This window comes from Heterocephalus glaber, unplaced genomic scaffold (genome assembly GCF_053883595.1).
Source record: "Heterocephalus glaber isolate CG9 unplaced genomic scaffold, H.glaber_assembly_v1.0 deba00001613, whole genome shotgun sequence".
In the NCBI taxonomy this organism is placed as follows: Eukaryota; Metazoa; Chordata; class Mammalia; order Rodentia; family Bathyergidae; genus Heterocephalus; species Heterocephalus glaber.
Window position 1 is genome coordinate 11,972,047 of NW_028258384.1, and position 19,654 is coordinate 11,991,700.

General features: G+C 33.3%; 1 protein-coding gene across 3 annotated transcripts in view; it reads right to left on the minus strand.

Annotated features, from left to right (window-relative positions):
* The window catches only part of Pof1b (POF1B actin binding protein), a 99,535-nt gene extending 80,789 nt beyond the window's left edge, over positions 1-18,746 (minus strand). For 2 of the 3 annotated variants that reach the window (XM_004868875.4, XM_004868873.4), the window contains exons 1-3: positions 18,714-18,746; positions 18,314-18,610; positions 1,578-1,652 (exon numbers count right to left, since the gene is read on the minus strand). In XM_004868875.4, coding sequence (XP_004868932.1) covers positions 1,578-1,652; positions 18,314-18,595 — 357 coding nt within the window. In that variant the 5' untranslated portion in view covers positions 18,596-18,610; positions 18,714-18,746. The remainder of the gene's footprint in view (positions 1-1,577; positions 1,653-18,313; positions 18,611-18,713) is intronic. The other variant, XM_004868874.4, reaches the window with a different exon arrangement.
* Positions 18,747-19,654: the final 908 nt, after the last annotated feature.

Sequence of the window (19,654 nt, forward strand, 5' to 3'; positions counted from 1 at the left end):
GTTCTGCTGCCTACCTCGCAAGCGCAAGGACCCGTTTGATCCCCGGTACCCCCCCAAAAAAATTTATGGAAAAGAATTAAAGTAATAATGCTGACAAATGTGTATTTGATGAAAAATTATCATGTATAGGCTGAAATACATAGCTGTTAAATAATGATCTTGAGTAATAAAAATTTACATGAAATAACATGACATTTTATAAGGTTAAGTGAGAAAATGAAGATATAAAACTGAATATAAGTATGAACTTGATTTTGTTTGTGAATGGAAAAAACAATGAAATGTTTCTTATTATCTCAGTGAGGGAGGGAATTATGAGTGATGTTTATTGTTGCTTCTTGATATTCATTTATAGATCTAAAATTTTCTATAATAAACATTTTATTATAAATTAAATGTATAGGGCCAGGGATTTAGCTCAGTGGTTTCGCCGCCTGCTGCGCAAGCACAAGGACACGAGTTCGATTCCCAGTACCCCCCCCAAATTAATTAATTAATTAATTAAATGTATAGAAAATTCAATTTTCTGAGGCAATTCTGCTTTGGTGATCTTATAAGGCTCCATTTCTAAGTCAACTGCAATCTTCATTCTGCTGCTCTATTGTTTATCATGTAAGCAACCCAAGTCAGTCTGTGAACTCCTTGAAAATAGTAAATGGACCCAGTTCACCTTTGTGTAATATTGGCATAAAATTGGCACTCAATGTTTGCATGATTCTAACTAGCTCAGATATAGTGTAGGCCAAATGGGTAGGAAAACTTTCTTTGATAATTATCATATTCATTCTATATAATTTCATCTTTTCCTTATGATGCTCAAAGTTTAGAGAAGAGTTTTTGTCCATTTGTTTCCTCACTATCCAAGTTCACACCATGGCATTTTATCTGGGTGAGACTGTTTTCTAAAAACAGAATCTTCTCTTCCTCCTACCCTCTAAATTCTACATCCCCTATCTTATCCTCCCACAAAACTTTGCATGTCTTAAATTTAGTTTTCTTAGAATTTACTTTTTCATATATGGAAATTAGCTAAACAAATATCTTTGGCATACTATTTAATTATCATTGTAGATACTTTTTGGACACACAGTACCTAGATTCAAGAAGATACTAAAGGTGGAATTATTAGGCTATGGAGATCTTTGTGTGTCTTTAAAGTCATGAACCTATGAGAAGGGCTGTTCTACTAATTATTCTCTCCAAATGAAAACATAAAGTACTGCCACTCACAAAGTCATTTCCTCAGTCCGCCCAAGATCTAAGTATTTTATTTCTCAAATCAATGAAACAAGATACTCATATTTACTAGAAAATTCTTGGCTAAAATTAAACTGCATTCAAACTAAATGCAATTAGGTTGAATAGGAATGAAATTGAAAAATCTGATTCACAGCACTCATTTCACATCCTTTAATAGGCTGAGCTGATTCTTATATGTGAGACAATCCTTTTTTGTTTTAAGGTCCTGACATTTCGTGAATATCTAAAATCTTATGAGGGCCTTAATATTGTTCAAACATATAAGCAAGACTTACATAAAAAGAAGGAAAACTAATGTAATCCATAATTTATTTTACCTGTTCAGTGTTTTGCGTTATATGTAAATTGCTTGGGGCACAAGTTGATATTTTCAGAGTTGGAGAATGGAGTTCCTATTGAGGTAAAAAAAACAAGGTTCAAAAATTGTTGCTGAGCGGTGTCCTTTGAAAGTCTTAAGTTCCCAAAGTATTATTTTCTTTGTTTTTTATAATAACATTAGGAATAAGAGCATTAAACAAGCCTTTCTTAAATGACATACATCTTTCCAAAGAACACATTATTGGATTCTTTTGTTACATTTGTAAGTAATCTAGTGATATTTTCTAGAACACTTTCACAGCAATATATCTTCCTTGTACAGTTAGATTGTTCCTCTTCTTCTTTGAGAACTATGCTAACATACACTCCAATGCTATTGCATGCCTGAAATTAACAAAATGCAAATTTTTATGAAATAAAAACATTAAATATTAAACTTCTAGTCTACGGCCATACCACCCTGAATGCGCCCAATCTTGTCTAAATATAAAACTTCTCAAATATAGGAAACCATCTTTGAAAACTTGTCTAAAACAATTGCCCTTAGACTATATCAAGTTGTATTTAATTATGATTTTTCTCATCTGATACTAGTTTAATTCCAAAGAGTAGACTCTGATGTTTAAAAAATGAACCATAAAAGTGAAATAATTCAATTTCTAATAAGTGCTAGATAAAAAGATCATATTATTGATTATTTTGGCATTGTTTATATCTTTCACCAAATCATCAAACTTGTATAGTTTTATTAGTGTGCACAGAGTTGATAACATTACTCAATCTCCCCATACCTTCCTGTTATTTACAGTTAATTGAAATGAATATGACATTTTCCCACAAAGATAAAAATATATTTTCTTTAGAAGAGAAGAATTATTAAAATCAGAATCATTGATTTAGGAAGGAAACACTGACAGACTAGTACAGGAGCATAGCTATAATGTAAATGAAATTTTTTCTTAAAACAGGACATTGCATTTATTCAGACTGTCAAATGCTCTGTGTTCTATTTATTTTGTTGTTGTTGATTAATTTGTAGTGTTTCCATCCTCCCTATCTTCTAAGATCAACAGCAATACTGCATGTTCCGTATTCCTAGGAAATTCTGAATATGTCCCTAGATTTTCTACTGGCAGACAAGGAGAATTTCTCAGACAGATGCAGAGAATTAAAGATTGTAAACAAAATAGGTACATGCTCTTCAGTTTAGGAAAATGTTTTTAAATACAATCATGAGTTTGGTCCACAGATCCAAGAAGTACAGGTTCTGGGAGACAGAAAAGAAAGGAGTGCTTTTTGCATATGTAATACATGAGTACATTCTTTTTTTGTTTTTTTTTTCAGGACAACTTTTTATCGCTACCAGAGGCTTTTATCATCAGTACGTGGTTCTGACTGCAATACCTTCTTCAGACTGCAAAGGGAGCTCAGGATCCAAGTCATTAAGGGAAGTACAAACAGGTTATGAGACATGGAATAATTTAGAGTTCTGAATTACATGTTACAGACTCAAATAATAGAGCTGCCCCAACATCTAGACAGGCTCCTACTGATTACAAATGGGTGAGAACAGATCAGTTGCAAAAATCTAATGATGTTACATATAGGTTTCTTTGGTAAGCACCTGGATATATTAAATTTGTCACAAATTCTTTCATACAAATGTCAAAAATGCTTTCAACAAATCTAAGTGTTCTAGTTACATGCCATTTTAAAGTTTAAGATAAAGCCCTAATTTTGTCTTAAAACTAAAAATTGAAATGAGAAACAAAATCCATGTGGTAATGTGAGAACTTTGTCTATTGTCATCTCTGATTCATCTGGACAATTCCAAAGTACACTTTCCACACTAAATGGAATCTAAACCATGGATTAAATATGGCTGTCATACTAATTTTGCTTAAAAGAAAAAACTTGGGAGGGTTCCTATTCAGTGGAAGTCAGAGAACACAGATCAACATTCATAAAATTTATTAAGTATTCAATGAAGAAGCAAGCAAAAGCAAAAGGAAAATAAATCAGGATGCTAGGAAAACAAGTTGATAGCTGTGAATTTTGGAATTTTTTTCCAAATATTGTAATTTTTTGACATGGGGCAAGCTACATTTTAGCAAAAAACGAGCAGAACTGACATACTATAAAGAAATTTACTACGAGTACATTCTTAAAATAATTCTTTACATAGACAAAGCAAAAACCTTCCCTTAACTACCCTCCCTCCACTCAAATCACTAACTCAGAGATAACTATTACTGTCAGCTAGTGTATCTTTACACAAATATATGTGTACAGATACTGATTTTATTATTCTATAAGTTAATATCTCTGTATTATATACTAAGTGTATGTCTTATTTCATCACTTTTAAATGGTTGTGTTTCATGTTCGTTTGATAGCTTATTTGTTTCAATACTAATCAAGGTTTAAATTGTTTCTTTATTTTGACTATACTACAATGAGCATCCTTGTGGAATGTGTTTCTTTAGAATCCCACAAAAAGTGAGATTCCTAGAGCAGAGATTATGTGCATTATTCATTTTAACAGATAATGACCAATTGTTTTTCCAAGGGGTTGTACCAATTTGTCGTGGTTTATATTTAATGTTCCCCCAAGGCCTCCTGCACTCATAGGTGAGGCTTTTGGGAAGTGACTGGATCAAGAGCGATGATCGGATCATGTCTGCCATGCCATGAGGAAGCCTCTGCCATGGCTCTCTGCCATGGTGCCTTGCCTTGGTGCCAGCTGACTATGGAATGAAACCTCTACAAACTGTTAGCTAAAATAAACCTTTCCTTCTTTGTAAGTTATGGGCATTGGATATTGTGTCTCAGTAAAGAGAAAGTAACTAAGACACAATTATGTATCCACCAGCAATATATTAAATTACTCACAACTGGAGGTTACTTTAAACTGCTTGGTCTGTTTAGGTTGGAGCTAATATTAGTAACATTCTAAGAAGATAGTTTACATACTCAGCTGGCACCTGATAGGTTTTCTATAAATAGTAGATTTTTTTCCTCTTCCCTTTAACTAATTCAAATCTGATGGCACCAGCAAATGAAAATTAATTAATCTTATTAGCCATGTAGAGTAGCTTTTATGATAAAAGAGTTTACTAAATTTTATAAACTCGCAGATATTAACCCAAGTAAACACATGCACACGCACATGCATGCACACACACACACACGTGTGTGCGTGCGCACTGCACATTAAAACATTTAATTGTACTAATATAGTCAGGATAACTTTTTTTTTTTGGTACCGGGGATCGAACTCAGGTCCTTGCGCTTGCGTAGCAGGCGTTGAAACCACTGAGCTAAATCCCTGGCCCTAGGATTACTTTATGTAGAAGCTGATATATACATTTAAAGGGCAAACATATTTGTGCAAAACTAGTTTGGCTCTAAAATGAAGGAATTCTTTAATCTTATATTTGGGAAGCTGGTACATTAACTCCATAGATTATAATATACTTATTTCTAGTTTTACTTGAGTTTTTACTATTAGATTGATCATCTAGACAAATGAGGCTTCTCTCATACAATCCTCATTAAATATTACAAGATATATGAAATAGCTTCAAAAATTAAAAAAATTAAGATGGTGGCTTAGAGATAAGAGTGGTTGACCAGCATGAATTCAAGTTTCAGCATTATGGATTTAAGAAGATCATAAGGGGGTAAACCTATTATTTTAATATGCACTAACAATAAATAAATAAAATAAACAAAACTAATCCCTACATAAAAGCAAAAGTTCTTATTAAAAATAAGGGGGATGAGGAGCTTATCTGAACATAAAGTTTACTGATGATAGACTTGCTAAAGAAAGACTTTTTCCCCTGAAATTCTATAGAATTAGACAATGTGAATGAATGCCCCAAATGAACAATATCTTGATGATAGATGGTACTTTCAGTGGGATCTAGTTTTAGGTAAGATTGTAGTTAAGTCATTCTGCAAATAGACGTTTCCTGTTCCATAGGAAGTGACAAAAATGTTTGAGAATGAATAAAGAGGATGTTTTAATTTTAAGAGTACCCCAGGAATAAGATTTCAAACCTCCATTATAGTAATATTTATAAAGTATTTACTTTGCAGCATCATTCATCTTTATATAACACCTAAATCTTTCATGTTAAATCAATAAATTCAATGAAGAGTAACATGTTTTATTCTTGTGTCTTCTGTACCACAACCCTACATTCCTGGAAACCAAATAATTTATGGTCAGGGATGAGTTGGTGTGACTATGATGATATGGTAGGAAGTTTCCTGGGCTTGGAGTCAGGAATCTTGGGTTTTACTCCTAGGCAGCTGTGTGATATTGGACAGCTCATGTCATTATCATGATCTTCAGTTTCCTCGTGTAAAAAAAATGGAATGTGGTTGTAAATAACTTTAAGCTCCCTTCTATTTCTGAAATTCAGTGAATATGGGAGATAATTTCTATCTTGTGTTTCCATAAAGGCAAAAGAATTTTACAATCTTTAATTTTTTTAGTCTTGTTTTCCTTCGATGTTGATGATGATGACCACAAGATGACAACTAACATCTATAAAAGTTTTCTATACAAATATGTTACATGGGTTGGCTTATTCAACAATCATAACAACTTCACAAGGTAGGTACTATTACAATCCTATTATACACCTGAGTCACGTTAGACAAAAATTGGTTAATTAACTAGATAAAGATGACACAGCTAATATTAACTTTTGGAATTCTAAATCAGGTCTCATGACTACCGAATTTATGCTCTTAATAACTATATTTTGCCACATCTATAGTTTGTTTCATTATATTTTTTGATTTCAAGTTGTATTGCCTAATTATATGGTTAAGTTAAAGTACTCCTTATAATAGAAGGCTAGATATTTGTTATTTTTATTATTTACATACAAAGGCAATTTTTGAATGTCCCAAACAAGAAACTTATCCACAAGTTACTGTGTGTGGAAACAGCCTTGATTATATAAATTTAAGCTTGTATAAATTCACTATGGCTTTTAAATAGAGTGCATGATATATTTACAGAGTATAATCCATTGGTTCCTCAGTTCAATAAGCATTTAATTTTTGTTAATAATTATATCATCTAAGCTGGTAAATTTTCCTGGATGACTACTTTTTTCTAATAAAATATACAGCATATTATTGAGCCATTTATTCCTGTGGCTCAAATCTGGTAAATACATAAATGTTAACTGGCTGGCAACTTTATTTAGGTACAGTTCTGATGAAAAACAGTTTTGTTTTCAATTATGTGGGCTTAGGCCTGGTATAAAATTGAAGCCTGTTTTTCTCATGCCACCTCAGGTAATGATTTTCAACTTTGGGAAAGTTGTAACAACATTCTTTTTCTTCCCCATTTATTTTATGTTAACTGTGTATGGCATTACTAATTTTAAAGTCTGAGTGGATTAAAATCAGTCTGCTTTCTGAGATAAGTTCATGACATCACTTGAAATGATTATCCATAACTTAGTACATCCTAAATCAAAACTGGATCACTGGTTTTCCTAGGAAATTTACTATTCACAAAACTGTAACTTATTTCTGTTTTCCAGGGTTGAATTGGATGAAGAGTAAATGGCCCATATTTTTTAGTTATTTACTAAACTGAGGGTGCTTTTGAGTAGCAAAGTGCTATGGAGAAAGAAGGGAAATTAGAAGTTGGAGAGGTAGTATTATCCCCAAGTTATTAAAAAAAACCCTAAAAAAGTTAAGATATATTCTGAATTCCAGGATTTTTTCAAGGAAAGACCTTGAAAATCAGAATGAAAATATTTTTGTCCTTTGCTATATATTTTGATACTTTCTAGAATGGGAAACGTACAGTAAGGATACTCATCAAATGATTTGCAGAAATAAAAATATAAACCTTTCAAAATGAAAATCATTTAGTTTCTAAATAAGGTTAATTAAGGAAGACCGCTGATGTAGTGCAAATATCAGGAGCTCATTTCTAAACTCAACACATTCATTAATTAACTGTGGTGCTTGGGCAAATTATTTTGCACTGCTTGAGCCTTGGTTTCTTTATTTGTAAAATACATACATAAGACCTAATACAGGTCATCCTTATTTATACACTGTGCAATTTGTAAAATGAACATAATAATGTTTTTATATTTAAATTTTGGAGTTCTACTGAGTAAATAAATTAACATGTTAAAAAGATTTTTAAAAATAAAAAATAAATTAGAAGCATTATTTTTGCTGATGGGTTATAAATATGTCTAAGTTATTAACTTGCACTTTGTTCACTACTTGTTATGTAATGGTATAGAGATATATAAAGAATGAATAGAATATAATCTCTACTCTCACCAAGATTACAATCAAGTAGTAGATAGAAACTATTACAAATAAGAGTTAAGTAAACTACATAAGAACCATAAAAAATTTACTATGGGAGCAACTGAGGGGTCAGAAATAACTTTAACCTGGGACAATCGGAAATTTGAATAGAAGGTTGCATTTGAAAAAGATCTTGAAAAATTGACATAATTTCCACATTTCTAGTTTGGTGAGGGTGAGGCATAAGGGTATTTCAAGTTTTAAGAGTAAATGGATGAGCCTGGTGTGGTGGTGCATGCCTGTAATCCCAGCACTTGGGAAGCTGAGACAGCAGGATAGTTGTGAGTTCGAAGCTAGCCTGAACTATGTAGTGAGACCCTGTATAAAAAAAAATGTAAATGGAACAAAAGACAGTTGTGAAAAGTTGGGGTCTATATTTAGAAAAAGGTAATTTACTTTTTTTTTTGGAAGCATAGGACAATAGAAGGGGAGTTCAAAAAGGTAGGGCCCACAGGAATCAGATCACGGAAGGCCTGAAGGTCAGATTAAGAAATTTGTAGGTATCAAGTGTCATTGAATGGGGTGGGGTGATGTGAGATGTTTGTAGGAAATTTAAGCAACTTTTTTGGTTTGTTTATTTATTTATCTATGTATTTCTTTGAGGCAGGATCTTACTATGTGTTCAAGGATGGCCTTGACCTTATTATGTTGTCAAGGCTGACCTGGAACTTGCCATTCTTTTGCTTCATCTTCCAAAGTGCTGAAATAAAGGTGTGTGCCACCATGACTGACTAAGAAACTTTTCTAGAAAATAATTTTTAGGTGAAATTAAGTTTTCAAAGACTTTAAAATAATTTTGTGCTGGAACCTGTGTACCCAAGCTGAAGTTTGTGCTAAGCAGAGAACTGAATGAATATTATGCCTGATATAAAAATCTTTCCTTACAAATTCTAAATGTGTTTTGCTGTGTAGATGAGTACTGCACAGTAGTATTAGCTTTTATAAGGTAATCTCTGGACATATGCATTATATGTTAAATCATTAAAGGGCAACTGAATGAAATTTTTAAAACTGAATGCACATTGCTTAGTCAGAATTTCAGCATGAGGGGAGGTAGACGGACTATTTCAATAAGAAGACTAATTACCAGCTTTGAGATAAAGGATGTATCGAAGCAAGAACCTTGGGAAATGATGTGATGTGTATGATGTGATGTTAGATCAGAATAGGTACCCCTTTAACATTTGCCATAATAAGTAATGATACATATTTGTCCATAGGAAAAAAAGTACAAACCGAATATAAACAAGTTAAATCTAGATGCTGAATGGGGCCTAAGAATTAGAATAGAAAAAATTGACTTATTAAATCATTTCCTTATGTTTATTTTATGTATTGTTCGCTGTTTTAAAGAGGCAATTTGTGTCTTCTATTTTTAGTTCAAAGAGAGGACATGGAAAAGGTAAAGACACACATAGTCCCACTTAATTCATGAATGGGGCCTAAGAATTAGAATAGAAAAAATTGACTTATTAAATCATTTCCTTATGTTTATTTTATGTATTGTTCGCTGTTTTAAAGAGGCAATTTGTGTCTTCTATTTTTAGTTCAAAGAGAGGACATGGAAAAGGTAAAGACACACATAGTCCCACTTAATTCATATATCTTTACTAAAGCCACTGCTGGCAGACATATTCAGGTATTTTTGGAAGCCATACATACAGAAAAGGAGGAAAAACCTGAGAGGAAAAGGGAAAGAGAGAAAACTTACATATAACTTTCAGTTCTATTCTATTTTTTTAAATATTGAAACTAAGTCAAATCAAAATAAATCTTTTGGAAATTAACTCTCAACTGTCAAGTGCAATAGAGAAGAAAGCCCACAGAAGTAGTATACTACTCATTACTGTAGGCATCTATGTCATCTTGTAGTTAAGTAATGCAAAGTGTATTAGCTTTAAAAGGAGACCTTATCTAGGATGGACAGGAGAATGGGATACTACATTGAGAAAAGGGGACGAAGATTCAGGTTTGGCAAAATTCTGAAGATGATTTTTCCAGATGCATTCTGAGGGATGAGTGAGATTCCAACAAAAATATGAGGTGAGGGTAGACATCACCAGATCCTGAGTGAAATTTGCAAAGGTGGGAGTGTAAAGGGAAGCAAAAATCTTCAGTTTGTTTCAGAAATAGCAGTATAGTGTATCTGAAACACAAGGTGAGAAGAGGTTGGTAGTGAGACAGACTGTAAAAGTAGAATCAGCCTCTCCTAAGAGTTTCTTCAACATCAAGTTCAAGAGTTTGAGGTATACAATATAATGACATTCATCATTGGAAATTTGCACCTTTACATAGTCTCTCTTGGTTCTTATTTTTCACCCTTGCCCAGCACTCCCTTCAACCCCTCCAGTCCTCCCTATTTACAAAGATTTTGTTCCTATTTTTCCATTTTCTCATATTAATCCCATTCCCTTCTGTCCTTTCCCCTAGCCTTCCCACTTCCTTCCCCTTTGCCCCTTTTCTTCCTATTTCACATGACTTATTATACATTTAGTCCTTATTTACACTTTCAGTTTCTCTCACTAGAGAAACTATTCAGTATTTACACATGTCCTATTTATTTCACTTAAGAGTATCGCCTCAATGTGCATCCACTTAGCTATAAATGTCTCTAATTTCTCATTTTTTATGGCTGAGTAGTACTCCATTTTATAAAAAAACCACATTTTCTTTATCCAGTCTCCAGTTTATGGGCTTAGAATGAATAATTGATAATGTAAAATAGGAAGAAAAGGTCCAAAGGGGTAGGGGTAGTGGGAGGGGCAGGGGAAAGGAAAGAAGGGAAAGGAAAAATGATGAGAAATGGAAAAAATGGAAATAGAGTCTTTGTAAATAGGGAAGGGTGGAGGGCGTGAAGGGAGGGCTAGGAATGGGGAAAAAATAAGAACCAAGATGCATTATGTAAAGGTACAATTCCCAGTGAGAAATGTAATTGTGTTGTATACCTACAATGTACCAATAAAAGAATTTAATACAAAAAAAAAGAGTTTGAACCTACTTTGGAACCTGATTTTAAATTACTAATTAAATGCCATTTTATTTTTCAGGTCATGTATTTCACAGTAAGGTACAAGGTGATTTTACTTCTCCATAGTATTTCTATCACCATTCTCCCAAAATATTTGGATTATTTAAATAACTGAAAATTAATGAATATAGTTCTGTAGCATTTCATATTTTAATACAGAATAATCAGTAAAATCTATGATAAAAATGCAAAACATCCTGAATAACAGGAATCCCTTTCTTACTGGTAAATCACATAGTATTTTAAATGCCGTGTTCATTTACATTATTTATTTATATCCTGACATCCCAAGAGATTGTATGTATTCATAATGGAAACATATATAAGCAAATGACAATGAACTATAACAATTACTCATATATTAAAGATTTTACTGAGTTGAAACTCCAGTTGTACCATATAGTAGTTGTATGAATTTGAGCAAGTCACATAACATCTCTGTGCCTCAGCTATCTTGCCTATAAAAGTGGTAATGAAACTGATCATCTTTCCTTTTGGAGATAGGATCTCACTATGTAATTCAAGCTGGCCTTGAATGTTCTATAGAGTCCAGGCTGGCCTCGAACTCTCAGCAAATCTCCTGCCTCTGCCTCTCAAGTTCTGGGATAATAGGTGTGCACCACCACGCCTGGTGATACTGAACATTATTTACTAAAAATAAAGGGTAAAGGAAGCAAGAGATACTTTGGAGAGAGTTTGAAACTCAAATCATATGCCCCCCTCCAAAAAAAGAAAGAAAGTGGGCATAGTAGCAGATGCTTTTAGTCTCAGCTACTCAGAAAGCTGAGGAGGGAGGACTGAGTCCAAGGGCTCAGGACCATCATGGGCAACATGCTCAAAAATAAGACATTCTGATTAAGAGGGACTACTTTTCAGTTTTTGTCTCTTCCCAACCATTTGCTTTGTGAACAAGTGGGTTTCTGGCAAAAAATTATTTAGATAGAAGAATACATACATAAATCCTTCATTCAGTTCTTCTTTTTAAAATGTGAGTTTAATTCTTCTACTGAATCATTCTAACTTATACTTTGAGAGACTGTGGCTTCATTTTGTGCCCATTATATGGGCACATATGCTGATCATATAAATCAGCAGCACTTTGATTGGATATTTATACAGGCACACATTTCTTTAAATATTTAAATAATAAATGGCTTGAATGTAGAGTCTACTCTGTGTAGTAGAACTATCTACAATGGTGGAAATGTTCTATATCTGCCCTGTGAAATACAGTAGTCACCAGCTACACATTTGTTGAGCACTCTAAATAAGGCCAGTGTCACTGAAGAGCTAAATATTTCATTTTAATCAATTTGTAAATAGCCACGTGTGGCCAGTGCCTATCATATTGAGCGTTCATCTCTAGTGAGGAACATTAGGTGAGAGGTAGACTTTCAAACACATTTTAATGTTTGATGCCATTTTACATTTAAATAAAGAAAAAAAACAAATTTTAAAACTTCATCTCAATTATTAAGACTAAGTTTCAAAGTCTCTAAGAGCAAAAGAACTTCCAAATTACTCTTTCTAAAGGATATTTATGGCAGTAAACATTATAAAGACATTCTTGCTGTTCCAGCTTTTAATCATATCCCACATGCTTTGGAAAATTGCTTTAATGTTTTTCCTGCTTATTTTCTTAGCTGGTGGCTCTAATAAGCCTTTTAAGCATGTGAGTTTACCTAACCTTTCTAGTGTCAAAAGAACTCTTTATAGTCTGTTCATTTTGTTTATCATCTTGTTTGTGTAGCAAGGGGCTTTGTTGGCTCTACTTTAAAACATCAAATATAAAAGTAAAGGAAAGAAAATGACTGAGTGCTAAGTCCTTCTTAAACATTGTATTGGACACTTTCACATGTTAACTCTTTCAAGACTCACTACCATCCTTATGGAAGGTATTATTTTTTTTTTTGCTTTATAAATCAGAAAACTGAATTCCTGAGAGGTCAGGGGTTTATTCAAGATAAAACAATAGTTAGCACTTACTGTGTGTCAGATGCACTGCTATGTATTCTTCACCATATACAATAATACATAATCACCATATATAATTATTTGACTGCAACAATAACCCTATGAATTGCATGTTATTATTGTCCCATTTTACAGATGAGGCAAATGATGCATACAACTAACAATTGTTTGAACTGGAATTAAACACAAGAAGTTTAAAACTTATACCTACATTTTCAGGCACTACTTCTAGACTTTCATAGTTTTGTCAAAATTTACCTCATCACTTCACATTTACTTTCTGTAGCATTCCCTGAGACATTTCACATAAACCCTTTTTTATGGGATTCTTTTCTGTGACTGCTCTTTAGGCTACAAAATCTGAACCTCATCAAGTAATTCTTATTCACTTTCATTTTCCCATTGATAGCTCTGATCAAAGAGCTTAAGACTTTAGTGCAATAGATACAGGAGAGACTGGTGGGAATAAGAACTGGGGAATGGAAAATATTATATAATTAGTGCAGGACTTTGTTCTATAAATATTTGAAAATTTGCTGAAATGAACATGGCACTCTTTCATGTTGTATAGTTTGAAATTTAAAGCCTTAAAGACTAATATTTAATATAATGTTCTAAGAAGGAAAGCCATGGAAGCCTGTGGATGTTCTTATCAGGCTCAATGACTGTAGAATCTTGGAAAGTAATAATACTGACTTAGAAACAGTGTAGTCGAACAGATTCAAGAGACGTGATATCTTTTAAAACTACCTGACATTTGTGCTGACAGAATTAACCATTTGAATAAATAGTAACATAGTTAAACATACATCTTAAGTTATTGCTGAGATGTTATTTTGAAATTTATACAGCAAGAATCTGTAAAGTATGATTATCTCTGTAGATGAAACAAAACTTGCTTCATTTAGGATAAAATTTGTGATTCTGTTGCATGTAAACAAAGCAATTGGCTGTCTCAAAATAAAAAAGAGGGTGAGGCTGTAACTCAGTGGTAGAGTGCCTCTGGGTTCCATCCCCAGCACCACAAAACAAACAAACAAATAAACAAACAACAAAAATAATAGAAAGTACTAATCATGGAACTCCTTTTCATAAACTCAAATCTGTTATGTGAGAGACTCATTCCTGAGTCATGTTTCTTCTTTTTTTGAAGAAAACTATAGATGGAGAGGAAATAAAATATGCAGGTCCTTTTGCAGTACATGCTTTTGCTTTCAATGGTATAAGTATCTATCAGAATAGCTTCTGGTGTGAAAAAATCTTGACTCAAGTATATTCACTTAGCAAGGTTAACTTTTAAATGGAGTTTAAGAACATGGCAAATCTGTAGCTGTTTTTCCATGAATTGTCAAAGAAATTTGGACTAAGACAGTCAAAGAAAAGTTCCCCTTTCTTTCTCTTGCTGGACCACTACCCACTGTCACTCCATAATGACAATTTATGAGTGCCCTTGACTGAAAACAGGTCCAGCAATTTATCAGACCTCCCTTAAACAAAAGAAAATTGCCATGGGCATTTTCACCAGCAATGTGTTGCACTCGAAATTTTTATAGTTTCATTTAATTGTAAGCTGCTGAAAACAACAGTTCCTTTATCCTTTGACCTTATTCTTTTTTTCAGGCAACCTACTTCCCTGAAGTATCATTTACTTTAGTGACCACACCCTTGAACAACAATTTATCAAAGCAACACACTACTCCTCACAGAATGGGAAAATTTTCTGATAGTGTATAGAAATCATAATAAAGTTGGGATACAATCTTTGGAAGCAAAAACAAAGGGAAAAACTCATTTTAAAGAAAGTAAGCCCCAGTTGAATAATTGTTGAGAGCAGAAGCCTTTTCATAAGTACATGTTTTCCCTTAGACTGCAGTCTAGTGTTATATTCAGTTACAAGTTTCAAATTCAAATGTACAACAACCTTTCTAATACATACATTATACTAGTGGCCACAATACAAAATAATCTTTTGAAATGAAATGTAATTAGGCATACAGGTTAGCTACAGACCAGGCTTTGTATGTTTATCTTCAAAGTAGACTCTCCCTGCACAAGCAAATGGTATTTATCCAGAAAAATCAGTGTTTCATATAAAATAAACACTTAATAATTGTTTAAGTGAGTGATTGGAATTAAAAATATTTTACTTTGATCCATTTTTCTTTCTCAAAAACAAGAGTTCCCCTGTATTTGTGGAAAATATCTTGAACTTTATAAAAAACTAAATTAATAGGAGAAAAAAAATGTTACTTCAATGAGTAATTCCCATAAATCCTGTTTATTTAAGGCAGTATTTCATTTTAAGTTAATGCAGTAGGTCAATATTTAAGTTTTAAAGTTGAATTCTATGGGTTTTTTTTTCTTTTAAGTAGCTTCTAGAACTCCATTTACTTACAAGACAACATTCAGTTCTAAAATGCATCTATGTCCTTGTTTATATGGCTAAAGATAGTAATTTTATTTTTACCATTAATTCAAACAATTTATTACTAAATAGTTTCTACATCTAATTTTCTCTGATGAATACCTTATTTATCAGAAAAATAGTAACAAAACTATAAAATATATCTGATCAATTATAGACAAGAAACAAAGCAACATTATGTATTTAGAGAAATTTTAAATGTGTTTTTATCTGTTAATCCTATTTTAGTGCACAAGAGTGGAGTAGGGGGAAATATTTTCTAAAATACCAGAAATGGAAAATACTAAAATGCTGCGCAAAGCATTTGGTTAACATATAAATCTACTACAGGAGCTAAAATTAAGATTCAGGAAGCAAAACAGATTGGTCTCAGTTTCAGTTTCTCAAAGGGAATATTTTTATTACTGACAATATTTATTTTGAAATCTCATGAGTTCTCTGAAAATTATTCAAACACTAAAATGCTAAAAAGCAAAGTAAAAGTTTAATTGAATTCACCATGACCAGCAATTGAATGTAATGCTCATTTCCCTAGCTGCCCCAGTCATACACTCTGGCACCAGAATAATTACTACATATAAACTCATCTGAAACATAGCATATTAAAGAGATATTTTATTAAAACCTAAAACTAACAAAAGGGTTTTGAGTAATATGTACTGCTTACTCCTGGTTGGCCTGGTATATAATAAAACTGCATCATATCTTTTTTCATTTTGTTGGTGTGAAGGTAATTTCAAATCAAACTTAGGTATACTTTACGTAATGCTACAATGCCATTCCAACAATAAACAGGGAGAAAGGAAAATAATATAAAATAGACTAGTTTTCTTGTCAGATTCTTTCTAGTAGCTATCTAAAAGCTGTCCTGCCATTTTCTCTTATCATGGATTTGATATCCAACCCAAATTTTGTAGTCGGGATTTTTCTTGTCCCAACAAGGTAATAAGAGAAGTAGTCTTTTCTTGTTTGTTAGTTTACCTTTACCACACAGCTTGAATCTCATCTCATCTGTACCTAGCCTTTACTTTTCTTTCATTTCAGTCATAAATAACTTCAAGTTTCACAATGCCCTCAATTCCAATCTCTTACGTCAGTTTTTTTGTGGCCATACATTCTGCTCCTAAAGTTTTTACACACTTTTTTATGAGCACCTGTTTCAGGATGGAAATACTTCTTTTGTAAATATCACTTTGGAAAATATTAGGTAAAAAAGGAAAGTCTTATAAAAAAGCTTGACCAGCTTGGTCCTGGTATTATTAAAAGAGAAAGTTGAACCAACGAACAAATAATAAAGCATGATACTAAAAATTGTTCTGTACTCAATATTTATAATTTTCCAATTTTCAGCTTTTAAATGTGTACACACACACACACACACATATATATATGTATGTATTTTTTTTTACTAACAAGTTCACATGAAAAGAAGCTAATGGGATAAACTAACTCTGACAAGTAAGAGAACTTTAGTGTTCTGATAGTAATAGTAATTGTTGTTTTCAGCCTTTGTTATTTTGGGGCCACTATGGAACAAAGATTAAACCCACTTTGTTGTGCATTAGCAACTTAATGCTGAATATTTGAATGTTAATTATTATTAACATTTATAGGAACTAGTATTTTTGGCCTTCATATTTTTCTTCCCTTTGACCTCAGTATAGGTGAAGTTTTTCTCAACAAGGAAATTACTGAGGGTCAATCCTAGATCTTTTTTTTTTCTTTGGTATTTTTTCCCCTGAAATTACACTAAGTGTTAAATAAAAGAACAAAATTGTAGCATTTGGAGTTTCAGGACTATCTTATACTTGAAAATTTCTTTAAACATAGTTTTATTATGCACTTTAGAAATGTTTCATATCCTACTTAAATTTTTAAATTTTGGAAAAATAATTCATACTATCTCCAACTGGTATAATAATGTAACATAGAATAACATACCAGTGGTTGGTTTGTGAGACATCTCAATAAAAATTATATCTTGGAAACAGTATTTCAGATTGGACAGAAGCCTTCAGAAGGCTTAAAACATGCAAATTTTATTTAAAGAGAGTCAGAGAATGAAAAAAGATGTAAAACTGCTCACTTTATATAGGCTTGCAATGTTACCTTTCATTCATTTCCAAGGTTATTAACATAACAAACCCTTAGAAACAAATTTATTTCATTTTCAAAAGTGTCTTGGGCCGGGGATTTAGCTCAGTGGTTCTGGCACCTGCCTTTCAAGCGCAAGGTCCCGAGTTCGATCCCCAGTACCAAAAAAAAAGTGTCTTAGAGTTCCATATTTTGTAGTTTCCATATAACAATTACTTACCCCTTGCTTTATTCAATCTTATATCTCCTATTTCAGTATTCCTTATACCAACATTCCATAAAAAATTAACCTAGTCTGCACAAGAATCAATGTGTCATTGTCCAAAAATGAAGCACATATGACAATTCAAGCTGACATTTGCACCTGCCACTTATCCTGACTCATTGCATAATATTAGCTGAACACAAATAATTATTCATCACTCCAACATGCCATTATCTCTGTACCACTCGACTTGGTATTTAAAAAATAACTTTTTTGTGTCCAATATGCAGTGAGTCCACAGGAACCATAAAGAAACTACTGTATGAAAGTTAAGGTTTGCTTCTCGTTAGAGGCAAAATAATACCCCACTCAGATCAGATCTTCCAATTAACTTCAACAAAAAAAAGAGCTCTTTTATCCTCTGGCTAGATTACAAAAATCATTGTAATTGGTAAGCAAATAGCCACAAGCAGTAGTAAATAAGAAACAGCTAAGAGATGGAATTTGAGAGACTGTCCAGTGTACACATGCAGTCCATCAAGAGATATCCTGTAAAGTAAGGCAAAGAAGCAGAAAGGAAGAAGAAATCTGAGGTTCAAGATTTCCTTTCTCCGGTATCCTGTAATAGCTATATTTGTGGTACCTGGGAATGGTTGCTCCAAACCAAGTTTTGGTAGGAGGAGGCAGTTTTGAGAGGGGAGAGCACTTCCCGAGAACCGATGGGGTCCAAGGCTTGAACTACCTTGTTCATGGGCCCACTGTAGGTCCTCACTCGTTCATAGACTACATTTTTTTCTAGAGGCTGTTGGACTTGGCTTGACTGATGCTGGCAATGGTAATGCTGGGGCTGGTACTGTAGCACCTCAGAGGGCTGTTGGGTCCCACAGCTACTGCTGGTTTCATTCCAATAGCTTGAGCTCATCATCTTGTCAGTCTTTCCCTAAGGATTAAAAACATGAAGATAATGAAAAAATGCAGGCACGTATGTAAGTCATGTATCAAACACCTCTTTGTGTAGTGGTGCTTGGGAGAGATTGAGTTACCTGAGCAGTAGCTGGAGCGGGTCTGGCAGCTGCAGAGGAGGCAGCAAAGTATTTGAGCTTAAATGGAAAATGGAACCACCCTGTGAGATTGCTCCGGGAAATAGTACTGACACGCCCCTGAGGGGGTGGATTCACCTGGCAGGTTTGTGAGCCAAGAGAGGCCTTGCCTTGCCAGAAAACAGGTATAAGGTTACTCAGTAGGTAAAGGAGACTGGAAAAAGCAGAAATGAAGACTTTCAAGGCTGAAGCCAGATTTTCTAAGCCCGTGAAATCAGAAATTTGAAGGCAAAGACATGCTAATGCCCAAATTTTGCCACAAATATCACAGGAAAGTGGCTTCCCCATGGTTCCTACATTTGGGAAAGATGGTTATAAGGCTAAGTACTTTCCTTTCAGAATCTCAGGCCAAATTAAGGGATATTTGCCTAGGGACATACCAATTTTCTGAGATAAAAGTCGTATTCTTTACAAAACCAAGTTGCAAATAAAGGAGATTTCTGTGAGGTCTGTTAGCAACTCTGTTTTACTAACATAACTTGAAAGAGGTTTGTTCAAATGATTGGATTGTTACCCAGAAACAGAGGTTGGGATGTAGGTGGGAATGGCCTAGGAAAACCTAATCATTCCACAAATGCTTTGCATTTTGGCATTTATATTTATTGTTTGGCGTTTTTACAAAGGAATTTACCTTGACTTTAGTTGTACCCTAGTGCTCACTTCAGCAACACATATAGTAAAATATATGTACCGTGGGAAACAGTGAACTTGTTAGCTTCTTTAATATCTAGTTGTTAAAGGGAGCTATAAGTTTTAAGAGGTGCCTTACCTGGCAAGATGAGATTTTAATGTGTTAAACATGTATTTAATACTACTTGAAATTTCAATCATAATGCCTATTTACCCACCATATTTTGTCTTGCAAGGAACTTCAGCACCACCGA